This window comes from Musa acuminata, chromosome BXJ2-8, assembly GCF_036884655.1.
Source record: "Musa acuminata AAA Group cultivar baxijiao chromosome BXJ2-8, Cavendish_Baxijiao_AAA, whole genome shotgun sequence".
NCBI classification, from domain to species: Eukaryota; Viridiplantae; Streptophyta; class Magnoliopsida; order Zingiberales; family Musaceae; genus Musa; species Musa acuminata.
In genome coordinates, this window is record NC_088345.1 from 4,140,326 (window position 1) to 4,159,916 (window position 19,591).

The window sequence follows — 19,591 nt, forward strand, 5'->3', positions numbered from 1 at the left end:
AGCAACCGAAGAAAGGGCAGGGGGGTCAACAATAGATCAAAGTTGAATTTAGGATAATTTACCTGGATTATTTGCGCACAGCTTCTCATTTCGCTGTGAAGCTGGGGATTGTTTCTTCTTGGGACAAACAAATGACCTCAGAAGCAAGCACGCCCTGAAGAATACGCTAGGATAGCAGCAGCAACAGCAGCAAGCAGTTCTCGAGCGCTCTCACCGTTTATGCCTGTATGAGACAGCAAAGAGGCCAAGTTCATGCAGATGCCACCACAATAAACAGCAGTTGACGGAGCAAGAGAGTCCGGAAATGACTCACAGATGTCAGCTCTGCACTGGTGCCATATCAACAGTCTGATGATAGATGAAAGCAGCCTGACAAAACAATGAACACGGTAAGTAAGCGACAACCCGAGTGAATCACGTGACAAGAAACGATGAATTAATTTATTCGTAGCCTTCAAATACCTTTCTTTGTAGGAGGCAACACATACCTGAACAACGAACACCTGGCACTACAAGAAACAAACAAGCTATTTTGATCTTTGGCTCATTATCTAAACTGAAAACATAAGAAAATTACACACGGACGTCCACATGACTCGATCTCGATCAACCAGCACCAAAGTGACGTGAATGAAAAAGATGTACATCACTCACGAACCCTGATTAGCTTTCGATCAAGAAGAGAGTTACAGCACTAGTTTGACTGAAGTAATCGGAGTCTGCATATTCCAGCTTTGCAATACATCGAAGCATAGTCCTGATCAAGACTTCCTCATTTGATAGCCCCCAAGTCTCAGCATTTGATCGATTAAGCACTAAAAAAAAATCACTGAAGATTATCTTTTACTTGAGTCATCAACTGCAGGAACCTTGGCAGGGTAATTTGAAAATTCAGTTGCAGCTAATATTGAAAAATCATATGGTTGTGCTGAAGCAGCAGCACTTTCTTTGAGCAATGAAGATTTGATCACTTCCAAGTCTGCTTGGTCTTGCGGTGTGGTTGACCTCACCGGGCTACTCGAACCTGATGTGGAGACACCAGACAACCGTGTATCATCTAACTTCCCTGCATACATGTGTTTGTTCTTTCTCACAGCATCCATCTCCTGTCCGGTTGGCACAAATGTCCGTGATCGATACTTTCTTGCTCGCTCATCACCCTCATTGTTGTTGTACAGTACATAATCATGATAAGTAGGGGCAAACTGTGTCAAGATACACACACCGAATAGAATATTAACAAAAGATTGCCTAATATATATATATATATGCTACTTTGATTCAACACAAAATGAATTAATTTACAAGGCAAGTCACCTGATGAACCGTGTCATGGTAGAAATCATTGAACTTCAGAGCATGAAAAAGGCTTCCCCTTAAACCACCAGATGCACCAATGTTGGCGCCTGCATATTCCTTGTATGGAAATGCATACAGGTGGCCAACAGCTGCTGCAAGCATCTCAACACACAACACAAAGTTCTGAAGATCAGCAGCTTCTTCTGCATTCTTTATCAAGTTGGACTTGGCTGCGAGAAAAACCAACACACCCTGCATGAAAGGTAGGTAAAATGCTGTTGTCAAGAAGGAAGACCATATGACAAGCAAACATGTGTTGTCCACAAGTAGCCCTATATACTAAAGCCTAAAGGTTCGTTCATTAATTATGCCAGAGAAAAGGCCAGCATTGCTATCCAAACAAATATGTTAGAGAATTTCAAACCAATCAAACAATAAACTTAGGTTAACACCAAGGTAAACCCCAAGTACCTGCCAATATGTGAGGAAGACGACAGATTTGATTATAATGAACTTTGGAACTGGGTTGAAAGGCTGGAGTAAATCTTTGCATGCTACATAGAACAAAGCAAGAGCATACAATGCCATGGAATATGATATAGTATAGATTATTGTGATGTAAAGATAGGCTTGGTCCATGCTGAAATTTCCATCTTCATATTTCCCTTTTGCATATAATATGAAGGTAATCACAACTAGAATAGGCTTCAGGATCACAAATTGCAAACCGCCTTGCTTGCACCTTCTGATAAAACGTCTGTAAACAACAAGTATGTTCAAGAATGAATAACTGAAGAAAATTGAATTCACTTGTGACAATTTTACACAAGTCTCACTTGCTATGTAGCATAAACTTCAAAAATCATCAACAAGGAAAAAGAGTCTCAGAGAACGGACCCATCAAGAGGAATGGAAGGAAAACAGCACGTCATTAGGTACCATGATGGCTTCAGAGATCGTCCACTTAAACTCAAGACCACTGCACCTGGACCTCCCACCCAAGCCAAGCAGAGCGAAAGGAAGTTATAAATGACCCAAGCCTCATAGCTGAAACAGTTATGTATTATCAGAATAGCTGATGCACAAACTTGTAATAACGGTTTTGGTCATCAAGTCCTATCTGTACTATAATGCCTTTGGGGGAAAAGTTTTTGCATCCAAGAATTTCAAGTCGAATATCAAAATAAGTAAGCACAATATATAAAATTATAACATTCCTTTTTTAATAACAAAAATCACGATGACCCCTTTTTTTTTTTTTTCTTGTACAGGACAATTTGACCTTAACAGAGTCGGAGACCACAAAAGGATACAATCTTGGTTTTATAGGAGGAAGCAGAACCGCAGGGAAAAGTATTATACAGCAGAAACAAGAAAAGAATCGAGAGTTATTAGATCTGTTCTTCAAAAATCAATCTCATCCACAAAGGAATGTGATTTTGTGATTCCAAGTAGAATCAGGAAATCAAAATAGTAGGCGAAGGGTAGAAGTAAAACTACCCAATGTACAGATCAGCAAAGTATGCCATAGAAGTATATGTTTGTTAGACCATAATAGATTGAGCATATAAAAGGAAACAAGGATGTTGTAGTCTTGTAGACAATGGCAGCTCACTGCTTACTCATGAAGTAACATATCTGAGCATCTTGCTCTTTCGCCCAGACCAAAAACTAAAACTTGCATTGATATAACTGCCAGTTCTAGGTTACCAAATATGTAACAGTGATATCTGTGATACATAATAATATTCTAAAAGCACAATGTAGGTTACAACAAACTGAATTAAGGAAGGCAGACTGAAAAGGGAATTGAAAACATATCCAAATAAACAGGAATCACAGATTCTTTTTATAGCACTCTGCAACTAAATTCAGCTGCAGGCTTGCAGAAAGACAAAAGCTGCTCATGGCCTATATCCTTCAAACCAAATATCGCATTCCAGTATTTTCATACACAACAAACTGGGTGAAAATAGACATGTTCAATTACATGAACTTCTAGAAGACATAACAAATATACGAGGGTCAATCTGCTTGAGAAACTTTGATAGATTTAATAAAAAGAAAATGAAATGTGGTATATAATTCAAATTTTGATTATTACGATGCTATCTATTAGCTTGAGAATGGTGATATTTCATATGACATTCATCTCAACCATGTAAGGGATTCTTTATGCTCGTAACAAATGATGACTTAAGATCAGCAAGAAGCAACCAAGCTCATAATTCGAACTCCATTTGCAACAGTCCAACAACCTCCCCACATAGAATTAGATTTGCAGCTATCAGTACCACCAAGCCAAAAAGGTTAAAAAGAGTTTATTTTCTTTCAAAACTTCCTCTTATTCTCTTCCTACAATTTCTGTACACAGATCAGCATCTTCAGTGCTAAAAGCTACAGTATCACTCCCAGTTTAACCATAAACTGCAGTTTCAATTGCCAAGTTAACTTCTTTTTCATTTCAATAGTTCATTGAAAGAACCTCACTCATGAGCTTTACACGAACTATCAATTTCCAAAAGTATGAGGTAAGGTTCAAAACTCCAGAAAGGATAAGATGAAAAAGAAAAGATGTGTTCAGTTTTATGGAAGAGACGCTACATCCTCCTCTTACTCTCCTGAATCCTTTTGCCATCACAACAAATCCTTTTTCCATCACATCAAACTATACACACATAAAAACTCTCAAACAGTGACAACTTATAAACTTGATCATGCCTTGTGTCACGATCCAGCCCAAGGGATGTGATCCATTAATTTTCTTGAGCTCAAACCATTAACTTTGTTGAGTACAAACCATTAACTCGAAATGATTAAGCCAAGTAATAATAATACATTCATCAAACCCTTCCAAATTTTTATCTACTTCAGATATAAGACTAAATCAGGGTGTTACAATTCCCCCCTCCTTCACCTCTATCAAATCCTAGCATGATGCTTGTGAAGTCAAATCCAGTGGATAGCCCTTTCTTATTCGAGTCCATCACCATGTCCAATTATGCTCTCGTATCATTTGTCATTATCCAACCGATGAGATAACTGATCAATTAATTTTATTGAGTCCAAACAATTGATCCAAAATAATTAAGCCCAAGTTAATATTAGTACACCATTAGATTCTTCTAAATCTTTGTCCACTTCCGATGTGAACTAATAAAGTGTTATAGATAGCTTACTCTTAGAGAAAAATATTTTCCCTCGATTCAGTCAAAAAGAAACTTAAGCTTTTCTTGGAGAAGAGAAGAAAATGAATAATTCTCATATATCTTCCTAGTTCCTACTTCCTACACAATCTCATGTAATTAGAGATAACATACATTGAAACATCAAGCACCTCAAAGAACCTCAAGTTGTTAAAAAGAGATTTGAACAGAGTATTAAGCTATATTAGTGGTAGACAGTTTTGGATAACTACTACATGCAAATACTGGTCTTCTCCATACATCCTATGAATTGGTGCATGCCACTGATATACGTTAAGACTAAGAATAAAACTGGAGTAACACTGCAGTGTTGACTATTCTTGATCAAGACATTTAGAATGACAATGATGACAAACATACTTACACTTCTCGAATAGAATTAAAATATATTGAACGATCATTAAGGACGAGAGACAAGAATGACATAAGTGCATAGACCTGCCAAAAAAAGGTATGAGCTGATCAGACAGATAATTATTGAATTAGTACAATCAATAGAATCCATATATTGGTACAATTACGCAATAATACATATATCAGAATCCATAACTCAGTGCACAGGATATCTCAATTCTCAAGCACCACCAAATGTCACCCAATTCTTTTTCATTTATCTTTTTTTTTTTAAGAAAGTTACTGAATCATGTCAGCTACCTTAATTCTCCAAAATTATTTTTGTCAATGTGTAGATGCATAATTTGAGGCACCTTTTATTCATTGGTCATGGCAATATGAACGAGGTACATAAGCCAAAATAGGGGAAAAAAGAAACTTATAACCCAGTGCATCATGATACAACATCATCATGCATATTTTCCAAATAAAGTAGCTTGCACAGGTTTCAATTGAAGCATGACTATTCAATTGTTATTCACTAATTATACATATCCATCAAACCCAGTTCCCGATTTTGTCCCAAAGGATCAGAAAGCTGTCCCTTACTAGTCATTTTGTCAGCAATTTACTGATTTTAAATGGTGGTTCTGCTCGTCTTTCATAAGAAGGTACATCATGATTTCTCAATTGCTATTAGTTCATGATAAATTTTGAGCTTTGATGCAGTTCGCAAGATTTCAGCAATGCTGTACCTTGCCTGCATAATTTCTGCAGAGGGTTCTGTCCATTCCAAAGTTGCACCCTCTTGTATGTTGTTGGCATGTGAGAACAGGGCATATATAATAGTGCATTCAAGTGGAAATTAAGTTCATGGTTCATAGGACAGATCCAGAGAAGGAATATAACATACACTCGGTTGCCTATACAGAAGCATGACATAAAATTAAATAATAAAGAAACCATATAACTACCATCTGTCTGAAAGATAATTAGCCTTGGCCATTTTCTTGGTCTACCGGGGAAAGATAAGAAAGCAAATAATATACCAAAGCCAAAAAAGTTTTAAAGAAGCTTCAATCTAGAGCAGGCAGATTTTCATATGCTTGAACTCATGCTGGTAGGTCTTTTAATTCTATATATAACATACACTGGTTACATTACAACCATGTAGTAACCCTTATGCTCAAGCAAAAAAAGAAGAGGAGCATGGTAGAGAGTAAGAAAGTAACAGCACATGCCAAATTTAAGTACTAGTTCTAAAGGTGCAGATCAGCCAAGAATGTTCCTAAGCTATGAAAACTCGACGCAGTTGGACTTGTGAAATTAGGCCACAAGATTTCATATCTCCATAATGGAATTATTAGAACGCAACTGGCCTATGTCAAGAAACCATCAATAACATCAACAACGACAACAACAGTATCAATAAATAAGGAACCAATCAAGCAAATAGCATACCGGCACCATGAAGATGATGCGAACTATGTAGCGCTGATAGGTAGGCTCCGTATAATTCAAGAGGTGCCTGTATATGTGAAGCACCGCCAGTGCTATGGCTCCCACCGTACATGGGAACGCGATGATGACAAATAGAATAGGCGCCATCCAAGAAAAGAAGAACCAAATCGAATTCCCGTCGTCCTCCAACCAGCGATCAGTCTAACGCTCAAGCGGATCGGTAACTAAAAGCCGCAGATCACAGTCACAACGAAATCTCACAGTCCCCGCGTGGCCGTTCCCATGGGACGGGGTCTGCGACCTCGGAGGGAAATCTTGAGGTCAATTGTGGGGAAATCAGCGGCGGAAGGGAGCCGAAACCAGATCTTGGATAAGGGGAACGAAAGCACTGGGAGCAAGTGATCGACAGACTCTGATCTAGGGTTAGGGTTGAAGGATTGGCGAAACGAAACTGGCAAAGGTGGCGGTCGTAGGGTTTCTTCTTCTTCGCCGTCCTTCTCCCTTCCTCACGGCGGGGGAGATACGACGGGATCAGCGGCAGGAGGATCCTCCCGCATGCGGAGGTATTGGCAAGGGGAGGAGGAGGAGGAGGAGGGCGGAGGCGGAGGAGGAAGACGACGCCGCAGCGAAGGAATCGAAATCACACAACACCTCGTTACAATTTCCTCTTTCGAATTCAGGGAATGGTGATCATGGTTGAACTATAATAAAAGATAAAAGAAACTAATTACCTGTTACTATAATTAATTGTTTAGTATTTAGTTAATAATTTGTTAAAAGAGCATGATAACTGTGTTTATAATATTTATATTTTATGTAGAGGCATTGCAAAAGGTAATTATCTTATTGGGTCGGGTGGGAAATGAGACGGTGACGTCCGACCCGTTTTGAGGGTTATTCTTCGATCTCATATGATCGGATGATGAACCGCCGATCGGGCAATTTTTATTGGGTCGGATAGGAAAGGAGACGGCGACGAGCGATACCGTTTCAATTCCCGTCCGACCCGTTTTGTGAAGATTATGGTTCGATCTGGTGTGGTTTTGAGGATGTATCGCGGGTCGGATTCAGATTGACGTCGCCGTATCCGTTCCATCTCCTCCCTTTTGCGCTCACCTCTTGGTGGACAAGACAGAGCGGCACAGCGCCAAGAGCAGTCGTAGAAGAATGGAGGTGTCGTTGATGAGAAGCACTCGCTGCTCTTCCTTCTCGCCCTCTCCCACCTGGAAACCCCCGGTCTCCCTTCTTGCCCGCCCCGCTCTCCTCTCCTTGCGCTCCTCCTCGTTGTGTCCTCTCGGCCCTCTCTCCTCGTCCAGGGACCTCCTCTCCCGCCGGCATGGCGGGCGGAGGGTGACGGTCATGAGCATGGAGGCGGGAATCGGCGTGATGGGGACCAAGCTCGGCATGATGACCTACTTCGAGCCCGACGGCACCGTCGTCCCCGTCACCGTCGTCGGCTTCCGCGAGGGCAATATCGTCGCCCAGGTCAAGACCGCCGCTACCGATGGCTACGACGCTGTCCAGGTGGGCTACCGCCGCGTCCGTGACCGCAAGCTCACCAAGCCCGAGCTGGGCCACCTGGAGAAGGCCGGCGCCATCCCCATGCGCCACCTCCAGGAGTTTCGACTCCAGTCCGTTGACGGCTTCGAGCCCGGCCAGAGGCTCGTCGTCGAGGATATTTTCAAAGAGGGTGACCTCGTCGACGTCTCCGGCAATTCCATCGGCAAGGGGTTCCAAGGTATCGTCTTGTTGCTTTCTTAAAACCCTATTTACTCCGGGGTACAATCCGATCTGAGCTTTATATGCATCTGGTCGAGAAGGCATACATTCTCATCACCATACTAGACTTCAAACTGGATGCTTCATTTTGACTCCATCTACATTAGTTTTTATGCACAACATGAGTATTATGACCACAAAAATCATGTTGTGCCATCGGAATGACCTAAATCCTATTTAATTCTGATGCAACACCATAAGATTTAGAGTTGCCCTAGTGCAAGCTCAAACGCCACTTTTAAAATGCAGAACTGGATTGAGATATGCAATCATTTTTGGCTAAACGATTTTGTTTTCCAAGTAGATTTCAAGGACTTCTGTCTTGAGAGGAGCATTTGAATTAGCATTGCTCAAAATTGGTGACAATTGACAATCACACCAAGGTGGTAATTGTTTGGTAAGTTTGGAAGATCTTAGGTTCTTACAGTTATTTTGGATTCGTTTTTTTCAAGAAATAGCTGGATTTTGGTTTGAAAATGTGTATTTGTTCAAGGAATGCTCTGGTATAAAGTTTAATCAAAAGTGCATTTTTGTTGGTCTTCCATGCCAATGCACTTTGATGTAGGAACCATTTACTGGTACCACAATAATGGATCATTTGAGGTGTATTCTTAGATTTGGTTGGAATATAGGCATGCACAGGTTCAACCATTAAGGATCTAACTGAATCGACCTGATATGTTTCGTTGTTTGGGTCTTCAGTCTCAATTTGACCCTAGTATTTGTGTTGTGAAGTTGGTTTGAATGCGAACTGGTGTTTGAGTCTATGTTGGCTGTAATGTACCATGTTAATATGGCATTGGCAAGGAGAATTGAGCCATCAGGGGTGTGCAAACGATGTGCTTGCTTAGGATGTCGACTGGCATGATGTTGGGCTACCAAGTCCGGTTTGTATTTCTCTGGTTCTACATCGTTGCTTTGCACTGATGTTTCATGTTGATATACTGTAATTTTATTGTCCATTCTTACACGTTTTATTGTACTACATAATGCTCTGCTTTGTATGAATTTCTACTCCGAGGACAATTAGGCATCATTTATCTTATTATTTGTTTTCCATCCATATTATGGCAGATTAATTTGGCATGTGGATGATACATTTTATCTTTATTCTAGTTTACTTCATGAGTTCTTTTTTGGCTCTTCACCATATGCCTTTTTCTTGGACATCTGTATTATTTTTTATCTATAATCTTCAATCCGTAAACCAGATAATCATGTGTGAACTATCAAGTTATTGTGAAATATAATCTACTGAATTGAGTTCATCCCTGAATTTGCATCTAGACTGGTAGGTGCCAGGAAGAAACAGCCATCTAGACTATCTAATACTTCATGCATGAATTTAACTTGACATATTTGAAGAAAGTGTATATTTGACTGCAAAAAATTCGACCGGAAGATGAAGAGGATCCTTTTTCCTTGCAGGTGGAATCAAAAGGCACAACTTCCGTCGTGGACTGATGACTCATGGTTCCAAGAGTCACAGAGCCCTGGGTTCGATTGGTGCTGGTACTACTCCTGGACGTGTGTACAAGGGAAAGAAGATGCCCGGAAGGATGGGAGGAACCAAGACCAAAATCCGAAAGCTGAAGATTGTCAAAATAGACAGCGAATTGCGAGTGGTCATGATAAAAGGGGCTGTTCCTGGAAAGCCGGGCAACCTTCTCCGAATTACGCCTGCCAAGATTGTCGGGAAAAATATACCCAAGAACTAGCACCCATCTATCTTTATTGTGTCCAATTCACCTTTCGGAAATCTGGTTGCTTCCCTTTTTTTCCATTAGTCTTCAGCAGTACCTATTAGCTTTCTTTCTGGACTATGCTGTTGAACAGAGTTCGTAACCATCGCAGCAGTTTTCCCAGAAACCTGGTTGTTTCTTCTTCAACTTCGAGCTTTGTAATCCAACATGTAGTGTTACTACAAGTATGGAGATGGATGTTTCTGTATAATTGTGTGTATAAACCTGATAGCATGGAAGTTCAATTTGTGTATAATTTTGACTTTTGAGAAATCATGCATCAATGATTATACTCTCTCTCTCTCTCTCTCTCTCTTCTCTCTCTCTTCTATCAGTGTTATACAAAGTTAGAAGACATAGCACGTTGGATTTTTGCGTGTAGAACATTAACAATCTACTAAAAATGCTTTCCTGATGCCACAGTTTCCTGCTTAAAGTGTTGATCCTTGTTTGTGACATGATCAAATTAGCACCAACCGTGCCGTCCTAAGTGTCTTCACCTCTCTGTTGCTCGAGTCGCCGTTGGGCCTCCCTCGAGGCCTTACCCAACTCCTCGTCTCCCGGCAGTTGTTGACTCGATGCTTCCCACCTCTCCAACTATTATCCGGCAGTCGTTGACTCGATGCTCCCACCTCTCCAACTATTATCCGCACACTAAGACTCAGTCCATCATCTCTCACGAAGATTTCCATGGCAAACACGTAGGAAAACAAGCTAAACTACCTTCGCATTGTAGTCAGCTCTCCTAAGACGAGCTTCAGTGTAGGAAGGACGCACGAGCAGAGCAGCATTGCAGTCCACATAATCTAACAGAATCGGCACCGGAAGAGGCAGCAGATTGTACCTCTTTCAGCACAGAATGCCAATCGCTTTGCTTGCGCGGTTCGCTGCACTTGGAGAGAGGAGTTTGGTTGCGGTTTACTTGCGCGATTTCCTCGGAGCTCGCTTCGTGTCGTGCGAGCTTGTAATGAAGAATTGCCTTCTCCGCTTCTCCCATTCTGAAACGAGTTCATGCTGATGCTTTAAGTGGAAATATCTGAGGTAGGAGAAGAATGTCGTTGTGGAATTACCCGAGGTATAGTATGGCTAATCGTCGATGCGCCCTGCCGAAGCAAGGATCTATTCGCACTGCTTCTTTGCACTCGCCGACGGCCTCCAGGAGTCGGTCCATGGCCATGAGGGGGGCTGCCTTGTTGCTCCCAAGACGATGCCTTGCCCTGGTCGATCAGAATGGCGCGATCATACAGTGCCACCGCCTCCGCGTATCTCCCCTACTTGTACTCCTCGTTGCCCATCTCCTTCAGCTCCTCTGGCTCCAACCACTTTGACAGAGCTATGCAGCGTGCCTCGGGTGTCGCGACCGAAGCTTGCTTGCCGTCGGAGGAGATCCCGCCTCTTTCCTTTTCCGTCTTGGGCAGGCAATCGAGCACGTTCAGGCTCGGAGTGACCGCCTCGGGAGCCCGGATGTTGCCCAGGTTCACCGGAAGACGTGTGGACGAGGGCGCTGGTGGTCGTGGATCACGCCGTCGAGCTGGCCCGGCCGGCGCACTCGACGGGCAGCCTTGAGGTAGCCGGGGGCTACCGTCTTGGAATTCTGCGGCGCCAAGAGGGACGCCTCGTCATCGGACGCTGCTCGCCGGCGCTTGGAGTCGGAGGGCGGTAGACTGGGGCTATCTACGACCGGGTGACGGGGGCTCGAGAACGGATTCCTTCGGCGATAGATGCTATTGTAAATGACGCGAAGGCCACAACCAGAGGCCGCCTTCCCGTCCGCCGCCATGCGCCGGTGCTTCCTCTTCCCTACGACGCATTTGATGGAGGAAGAGACAAGGCAAAGACGAGCCAAAGAGATGTCATCCACCCTCACCCTATCCCATTCTGCAGCTAACAAGAGGGAGGGAGAAGAAACACCATGGAGCAGGGGAGTTCGGAGTTGCACGTACAACAGGACTGGCGTGGAGTGTGATTGACAGACCAAAAAGAACATGTTCTTCCCCTTCCCTCCTCGAATTCTGACTGACTTTTGGAATGCGAGGGAAGAAGCAGAGAAAGGAAGGAAGAAGAGCGCATAGAGAAGAAGACACCGTAGGCGGATGCATGAAGACGTTTTACATTTCAATCCTTGGAAAACTCGTAAATATCCTATCAGCCCATATATATATATATATATATATATATATATATATATATATATATATATATATATATATATATATATATATATATAGTTACTAAGAAATTAATAATAATAACAAGTAAATTATAATAAAAAACCAAATCAAAAGGATAGTCATCTCCTGTTTTAGGGATGACAGTACACATTACAACACCTGCAACTAAATGGCTCCACAACCAGACTCTGATTCATGAGACTGTAGCAACTTGTTTTGCCCATGAATCAATGATCAATACCATGCAAGCTTCATGCAGGGAGTAGAGCCACACAGCAGTTCATTTTAAGATCAGATTCACCCATACAAATAAACTTCTCAAAGTCATTTCATTATTGCATACAGAAACATCAACCGGACGGGCTCGCATTAGTACCATGGATATCGGCAAAACCTAACTGAAGCAGAAGTTCATTAGCTCACTTGGTGGTGGACTGACATCGGACACAAACACTATGAGCCTATTCTTGGGATCATCAAACCAAAGTCCTTGTGCCCCTCGACTTCGGGGCAGAAGCAAGCTCCACGGAGACTATGAATCCTGACTTGCCAGCTTCCCTGAGATAGCGCACATCGCCGTTCATGAGCCTGAGCAATTTCCTGCACACAAGAAGGCCGAGGCCCTCCTCGGATGGATCCTCGCTGGTTCCAAACATTTCAGAAAGAAGATCATCTGGCACTCCGCTGCCGGTATGTGTGATCCTGAAATAAATCAGCCAAGAAAGATTACAGCTGAGAATACAGGATTAATTATTGGGAAGAACAGAAAAAGGCAAAGACCATGGAGCATTTCCCTTGATCGACTAACCCTGTGTTACCAGTGCACTAAAGCTCTTCTTTGGACCTGTCAACAACCAACTCAAATATAATCATTTTGTCTAACCCTAAATTGGCACCACTACCAAAGGTATATATAATAACAAATGCTTCATGTGCCGACTACCTAACGCACGAGTTAGATCTTGACAGAAGAACCCAACTTCGAGCCCACACCCTTCTCACCAAGTGAGCACATTAACAAGTATGCCTGACACTGTTGAGTCAAAGTCACCATGAATCAGAAATTAGGAAGTGCCATATGTTGTTTATAACTCAGAGAAGCGAGATCTTTAGAATATAAAGTTTAAATTGTAAGTGCACACTCAAAAATAAGCTACCTAACAAAAACTCCTACAAACAACTCGCTGACCTGGACTGGTGCAATATCCTTAAGACATCAAACATTCCAGTCTCCAATCTCGAATCCCGATAACTCGAACTTAGACAAAACCGTAGTCCCCGAAAAACTTCCAATGGTAGGTGGATAAAATTGAACATCATTCTCCATCGTCTTTCAGCCTTGTACAATTCAAACTCCAGTTAAAACCAAAGCACCAGCAAGTACAAGCTGACGTGACACAAAGACCACTTTTCAAATTGCCCTATACATATTCGTTTTAATACTAAAAATTCCTAGTCACAGCCTCATACTGAGAACAACCTGAAGTCACCACTGAAATACTTACTGAAAAACAAAGAACAAATATCAATAACCAACATAAACAGAGAATAAGAAAGAATGCAACCTATATAAGAATTTCAAAGCACTAGCCAATATAAGAACAAGATATATTACTACAAAGATGAAGGAATTTGTAGTAAATGGATATTTGAAATCCTCAAACATTGTTAATAATCAACAATTATGGCCAAACTGTAATATCCCGATTTAGTCTCACATTAGAAGTGAACGACGACTTGGATTGGCTTGGTTTGATGTACTACACTATTGTTAACTTACATCATACTTGCATCCATCCGACCATAAGCCAATCCAAGTTTTCGTTCACTTACAATGTGAGATTAAATTGGGATATTACACAGATAATGAGGGCCGGATGATTATCAAACAATAAACATATGAACTAAAATTGGAAATACAACAATTTGACTCCCAAATACTCACACAAAGTGGATCATTATCACTAGAATCTACGATGCTGGAAATGTAAGTATTTCACTACAGCCATACTATCATTGAGAACTAAAGGGGATTATTCTATACATTACTTGCATACTCATATTTATGTTAAAATTTATCAGAATTTTAAGATGTTGTGATAGGTCCTAGCCTCATGATGAGAAAATATTATATAAAGATCAACTTTATTAGAGGAAGACAACACTGGTTAGCAGGAAATACAAGCAACCAAGAATAAACAAGCAGCATAAATATTTGCATTCTGCTGAACTACTACTTAGCACATATGAGCATCTTTAATAGAACTAGTTTTGTATTGACGACAGCAATTACCATTAAAGAAAGAAACTGTTCTAGAACCAGTTACAGGCCGTTGAATCTATCATACCTCAGTTCAAGGTGTAATACATGGAGAGATTTTCCCAGCTGATCCTTGATAAGGCTAGCAGCAATTTCAACCAGACCTCCAGAAGGAGAGGATTTCACAGACACAAGCAAGAAACCAGCAAGGATCTGTTGAAGCCTAAGACTGTCACCAAAAACACCTTCATTCATGAACCCATCAGACAGATCATAGACTATTCTGACTCCCTTTGACTGGCTGGCAAGCATGACTTGACTTACTGCAGTAACCACCAAATCATGCAGCACAAACTCGACCATTTCCAGATCTAACCAGCTAAATGAAACATATAAAAAGGATGAATTAACATCAGTAAAAAAATTGTAGATATAGTACAAAAGAAAACTAGGCCGAACTAGCACTATGCAGGACCCTCAATCCATGCCAAATCTACATGACTCTTATGCATAAAGATTAAATTCGTAAATAGATAATAAAAATTTCTGATGGGGTCACATGGCCAATTATGGAACATGTTGACATGACCACAAAGACAAGATTTTTAGGACACTAATAAATGACTTGATTGGGGAGAACAAATCTGTATAATCTAATAAATACCATGATGAGATTTACCTGTCCATAATGTTCTCTAAATCCAAGTCATCAAGAATCCTATTTAACTGGCGATGACATTTTGCCCCAGTATTAAGGAGCTGTCTCTGTTCATCACACAAGTCAGTTCCTTCCAGCATCTTTCTTGAATACATTATACCTGAAAGGGGATTCCTAATTTCATGCCTTATATAACCCAAAGCCTTCAACCTCTTCATCACACTCTGCTCAGAGATTTGCTTCACCTGGAGCACATGTTGCAGCTCATGACTAGCAGTATGAAGAAAGCAAAAGACTCCTGTGACCATACCATCCTCGCCCACTTTCTTGCTTACTGACAATAGGCACTCCACAAGTTTACCATTCCGATTGATAAAACTAAAAGGAGCCTTCTCAGTTTCTTGCCCTGTCATTGCATTGTTAACTAAGATGCTGAGAATTACATATGTGTCTTGGTTCTTCATGCGGCAGCAGGCTACATGACTCCCGAAAACCTCCCCCAAAAGCATCTTGTCTATCACCTCATCTCTCTGCCACCCAGATAACTTAGTCATAGCTGCATTCCACTCCGAACACCATCCAAATTCATCTGCACCAAATATTGGAGGTATAAGCGGACTGGGGTTATGGACAATGGCTTTATAGTCTCCTTCAATCCGGGTAAATTTGTCCAACACCATCTTATGACCAGTCATATCTTGAGCCACAAAACAAACACCAACTACATGATCATTGATGTCACGACTTGCACAAGCATTAACGATCAATATGACAGGACCATCATCACTCCGAGGACCATAAGTTTTCATTTGAAACTGCACATTTTGCTCCTCTTTTCCTGATCAAATACAAAAATAAAAATAAGAGTAGCCTATTAAAAAGAAATAAATAGATATAATGACTGAGATGTGAGAAATATTATGCTGTAAACCATAAGGGCTGTGATCCAATACAATATGGTATGGGGCCTATGGGAAAATTGAAAACCAAGAAATATGAGGAGGAGAAACAAAAGGAGCATTTACCCTGTAATGCCAAGTGAAGCATCTCCCTGACAGCATCTGCTGAACATTCTTCCACGAGGCTAAGCAAATGTTTCCCTATTGCTTGGTCAACTGATAGACCAGTCAATTCAGCAATTTTAAGATTCCATCCATTTATGATGCCATCAACATCCACAGCTAAAATTGGCACAGTCGCCGTCTCTATTAGGCGGACCATTTCATTTGTTACCGCCTGCAGTTCTACCAACCCTTCAAGTTTAAGGTCATTGATCCTGGAGTCCAATGTGTCCTTTTTGCTCGCACTGTCATTTTCATTCAGGGATCCCCTTAGTATAAGTTGTAGCGAGTGAATGGCATCCATCTCATAGTCATTCCAAGGCAAGCTTTTCATCTTCACGACTTCAAGGAAAGCCTTGAATGAAGATCTTGGGTGCATTCTGCTACCGTCATCCTTGTCTGAAGGATCATGCTTTGCACCTCCCCATCTAACTTCATCAGCAGTATGAGATCTGAACCAAAAGAGGACATCCCTGGACGTTATTCTGGCAGCAGCCATTCCACAAACTGAATCGCCAAGAGCTGACGCACCTGGATATCCAGCATCCATTAGACTATCAGTACTTAAGCCTGTCGAATCCATGTGATACTCTGTCAGCCAGTAGGCAATGTCCCGTATCTGTGGCTCAGTTGGAGCTAAACCGAGTCGCCACACCTTGTTCTGGTAAAGAAGTGCAGCACCACCACATTTTACTAGATCCATGATATTGGGACTCTGAGTTACAATGCCTATAGGAGAAGTTTCTTTGAGCAGCATATCACACAGGAGAGTTTGGGTCCGCAAGATGTTCTTCTCACGTATCTGGTTCTCTAATTCAATCTCCTTGCTGACATGTATCGCAAACACTTGCATTAAGAACTCACATGCATATCTTAAGGGGAAAGGGACAAACCTTGGGGTCTCGTTGTGGCATACGACAAGCCCCCAAAGCCTCTTCCTCTTCTGCCGCTGTGGTTGTTGCCCTGCCTCTGTGTCATCATCCTCGTCACCTTCATTTACCACCACAGCCATAACTAGTGAAGCAATCGAATTCATGTTCTCCATATACTGCAAGTGACAACTATGTGGTGCTCGGAGGGTAGATCCACAGAAGGTGATGTCAAAGGGAAGCTTGTCGTGTTGGTATATCTTGATGGACTTGGCACGACAATCACAGATCATTCGAACCTTGTTTTTCATAAAGAGGAACCTGGCAGCCTGGGGAATGTCTGTCGCCGGATAATGTAGCCCCAGATAAGGATCCAGGCCTGGCTTTGTGATCTCTGCGAACACCTCACCATGATCATCCTCATGGAACTTGTAAACCATGACCCTGTCGTAGCCAGTGAGCTCAAAGACTTCATCTATCACTGTATTACACAGCCGCTGAATGCTGCCACCAGGCAGGGATTGAAGCTTAGCTATAGCCTTGGCAGCGAGCTTGTAAGACTGCAGAGCACCAGCGGCAGTCATGGGCACCTCACTAGGTTTCACGGGTTCGAAGTCTACGATCAAACAACCAGTCACACGGTGCACAATCGCATAGAAGGGCTTACCGGAGGTCTTGCAGTGGACTAGGATGGGATTGAGCAGAGACACCTCGGCGAAGCCAAGAGCCTTCTGCAGCGCCGCCGTGCTAGGAGAAGTGAAGAGAGACCTGACGTCGGTGCCGATTCCGAGCACAGGGTGGTCGCCCACGCTGGGAACCGCATGGCTCACCATGGTGAGCATCTCCGGGGCGTTCTCGCTGTAGGCGATGACTTTGAACGACTTCTCGTCGAGGGCTAACAAGCAGCCGAAGGACTGGATGAACTTCCCCTTCTGGATGTGCTGCAGGTAGGCCGTGACCTTCTCCGACCTCCTCTGGTCCCCGGAGGGCTCCCGGAGCGCGTAAACCGATTGCAAGTAGTCGAAGGACTCGCCGAACTCCTCGAAGTCGGCATCAAGCTTGGCGTCCACGGTTGTCTGAGCCACTATCCGGGCGCTGTGCCGGCTTCTACTGGAGCTGGTGGAAGACTGCGTGGGCCTGGACGACGACATCTTCTTCAGAGCTCACACCAAGGAAGCCGAAGCCCGTCGGGAAAGGCGACGCCTTTCTTATCGCGTACTAAGATTGCGAGTGCGGCCACGAATTTACCACCGCAGACCTCAACAAGGAGATGTTTTGTGCATCGCTAAGAACAACGCCAGAAGAATCTCCAAACTGGGGATTTACTTTTTCACTGCAAGGGACAGAGACAAAGCCAAGCATCATCCAGGAGAAGCGGAGTAAAAGGACCAAACGTCTTACGACTGCTGCCGAACTGAAGCTGGAGACACAGCAGCAAGCATGAAGCTCACCGATCAAGATTTCTGCCGGTAAGGTCGAAGTATGGAGCTAAATTTTTTTCTTGCAGAGCAGCAGCAGGTCCTCGCTACGACCAACTTTCTTCTTCCTTCAGCTTCGACACAGAGCGACAGGAGAGGATGCAAAAAGGTTAGCAACTTTCAGTGAGTCATGCGGAAAAACTTGGGCAAGAAATATCCCCTCCCACGAAAAGGTTTGAAGGAGTTGATGATCTAAAGGAAGAAGAAGATGAGAAGAACCCCCGGTTTACCCTCGAGAAAGCCCCTCGAGTGCTCCCAATCTCGGTAATTCCTCCACGCCTCTGAGGAATCGCGAGGATTCTCGCGAACGGCACCCGAATCCTAAATCCAAAATCCTCACGCATTCCAGGGAGCAGAGCACAGGGTAGTCAAAAACCGGAAACCAGCGAAACCGATAAACCAGGGAGCGGACGGGGCAGATCAAGTGCAAGTGCGTGCGGGCGTGGACGCGACGAGAGGGGAGCGAGCACCCATTTGGCCTCTACTTTTCGGGGTTGGAAGAGGACCAAAAGTCACGTCCACGGTCATGAGCCGCAGCCCGCGGAAGGGGCGGCGCGCACCCGACCAATTGCCTCGCCCGGCCGGGGTTCACCAAGAGTCTCCAACCGGACTCGTTGTGCTCGAAAGCCGGGCGCCGCGCTGCACCTCTACTCCCTCCCTCACTGTCGTCGCAGTCACGGATGCGGCCAAACCCAGCAATCTATTCGAGGATTGAAAGAGGAAAGAATAGGGGGACGAATCCAAGCGCGGATATAAGGATACAATATCTCAGCGAGGAGTTCACGTCAGTCACGTTAAACCAATGTGACATTTTCCAGCATCATTACATGCGTATCCATCCATGTCAGTGTATAACATAGTTATATGGATTATTTTTTATAATGTTATATGGATTATTTTTTTTCCTCACAAAATATTATATATAATATTAAAATAGTTACATTATAAACAGTTTTTTAAGAAGGAATATTAGAAATTGTGATCATAATTTGATAATTTTTAAAAAAAAATACTATTTATATTTTTTTTTAATTAATAAATTTTATTTCTATATTGACAAGAATATATTGGAGTAAGGAAAAAATGTGCGTTCCACTAACTAAAGACGCCTCGCTCGCTGTAACGCACCCGACTGATTGACCAGGTCGACGTCTGGTGTTCCTGTCATCTCCCAGGTGTTGAGGCACAGACGACGCGGGCCCACGTGTCGGGAGGTTTGGGTAACGCAGCAACGAGTAGAAATAGGATAACAAGCCTAGGAAGGATGACAGCGG

General features: G+C 42.8%; 3 protein-coding genes across 6 annotated transcripts; 1 reads left to right on the forward strand and 2 right to left on the reverse strand.

Moving 5' to 3' along the window:
* Window positions 1–517: 517 nt before the first annotated feature.
* Window positions 518–6,992, reverse strand: LOC135618779 (uncharacterized). Its single transcript, XM_065119996.1, has 6 exons — window positions 6,300–6,992; window positions 4,870–4,943; window positions 2,197–2,346; window positions 1,771–2,056; window positions 1,318–1,551; window positions 518–1,205 (listed from the first exon to the last, which is right to left on the reverse strand). Exons 1-6 carry the CDS (start codon window positions 6,444–6,446, stop codon window positions 837–839), a joined length of 1,260 nt encoding a protein of 419 aa, XP_064976068.1. The 5' UTR covers window positions 6,447–6,992; the 3' UTR covers window positions 518–836.
* Window positions 6,993–7,405: 413 nt separating this feature from the next.
* On the forward strand, window positions 7,406–10,117 carry LOC103993717 (large ribosomal subunit protein uL3c). The gene is made up of 2 exons (XM_009413888.3): window positions 7,406–8,037; window positions 9,507–10,117. The coding sequence occupies exons 1-2, from the start codon at window positions 7,467–7,469 to the stop codon at window positions 9,794–9,796; spliced, it is 861 nt and encodes a 286-aa protein (XP_009412163.1). The 5' UTR covers window positions 7,406–7,466; the 3' UTR covers window positions 9,797–10,117.
* A 2,137-nt stretch (window positions 10,118–12,254) lies between these two features.
* LOC135582078 (phytochrome A-like) lies at window positions 12,255–19,019 on the reverse strand. Of its 4 annotated transcripts, XR_010489148.1 has the most exons (7): window positions 18,291–19,019; window positions 15,935–18,172; window positions 14,931–15,747; window positions 14,340–14,630; window positions 13,181–13,329; window positions 12,935–13,024; window positions 12,820–12,835 (listed from the first exon to the last, which is right to left on the reverse strand). XR_010489148.1 is itself a non-coding variant. In XM_065119997.1 (6 exons), the coding sequence occupies exons 3-6, from the start codon at window positions 17,988–17,990 to the stop codon at window positions 12,468–12,470; spliced, it is 3,390 nt and encodes a 1,129-aa protein (XP_064976069.1). In that variant the 5' UTR covers window positions 17,991–18,172; window positions 18,291–18,391; window positions 18,548–19,019; the 3' UTR covers window positions 12,255–12,467. The 4 variants fall into 4 exon arrangements, 3 of the variants coding, with proteins under 3 accessions (XP_064976069.1, XP_064976070.1, XP_064976071.1); XM_065119997.1 differs by lacking the exons at window positions 12,820–12,835; window positions 12,935–13,024; window positions 13,181–13,329 and adding an exon at window positions 12,255–12,693 and having other exon boundaries at window positions 18,291–18,391; window positions 18,548–19,019; XM_065119998.1 differs by lacking the exons at window positions 12,820–12,835; window positions 12,935–13,024; window positions 13,181–13,329 and adding an exon at window positions 12,255–12,693 and having other exon boundaries at window positions 18,291–18,385; window positions 18,548–19,018.
* Between the last annotated feature and the right edge of the window lie 572 nt (window positions 19,020–19,591).

Excerpts from the sequence above, each read along its gene's own strand:
- LOC135618779 (XM_065119996.1), bottom strand. The coding sequence starts at position 6,446 with ATGGCGCCTATTCTATTTGTCATCATCGCGTTCCCATGTACGGTGGGA. Across the intron at positions 2,347-4,869 it reads TTTAATTCTATTCGAGAAGT|CTATGAGGCTTGGGTCATTT; the intron begins GTAAGTATGTTT and ends TAACTGTTTCAG. Across the intron at positions 2,057-2,196 it reads CCTTCCATTCCTCTTGATGG|ACGTTTTATCAGAAGGTGCA; the intron begins GTCCGTTCTCTG and ends TGTTGTTTACAG.
- LOC103993717 (XM_009413888.3), top strand. The coding sequence starts at position 7,467 with ATGGAGGTGTCGTTGATGAGAAGCACTCGCTGCTCTTCCTTCTCGCCC. Across the intron at positions 8,038-9,506 it reads CATCGGCAAGGGGTTCCAAG|GTGGAATCAAAAGGCACAAC; the intron begins GTATCGTCTTGT and ends TTTTCCTTGCAG.
- LOC135582078 (XM_065119997.1), bottom strand. The coding sequence starts at position 17,990 with ATGTCGTCGTCCAGGCCCACGCAGTCTTCCACCAGCTCCAGTAGAAGC. Across the intron at positions 15,748-15,934 it reads GCTTCACTTGGCATTACAGG|GAAAAGAGGAGCAAAATGTG; the intron begins GTAAATGCTCCT and ends GTATTTGATCAG. Across the intron at positions 12,694-14,339 it reads GTATTACACCTTGAACTGAG|GATCACACATACCGGCAGCG; the intron begins GTATGATAGATT and ends GATTTATTTCAG.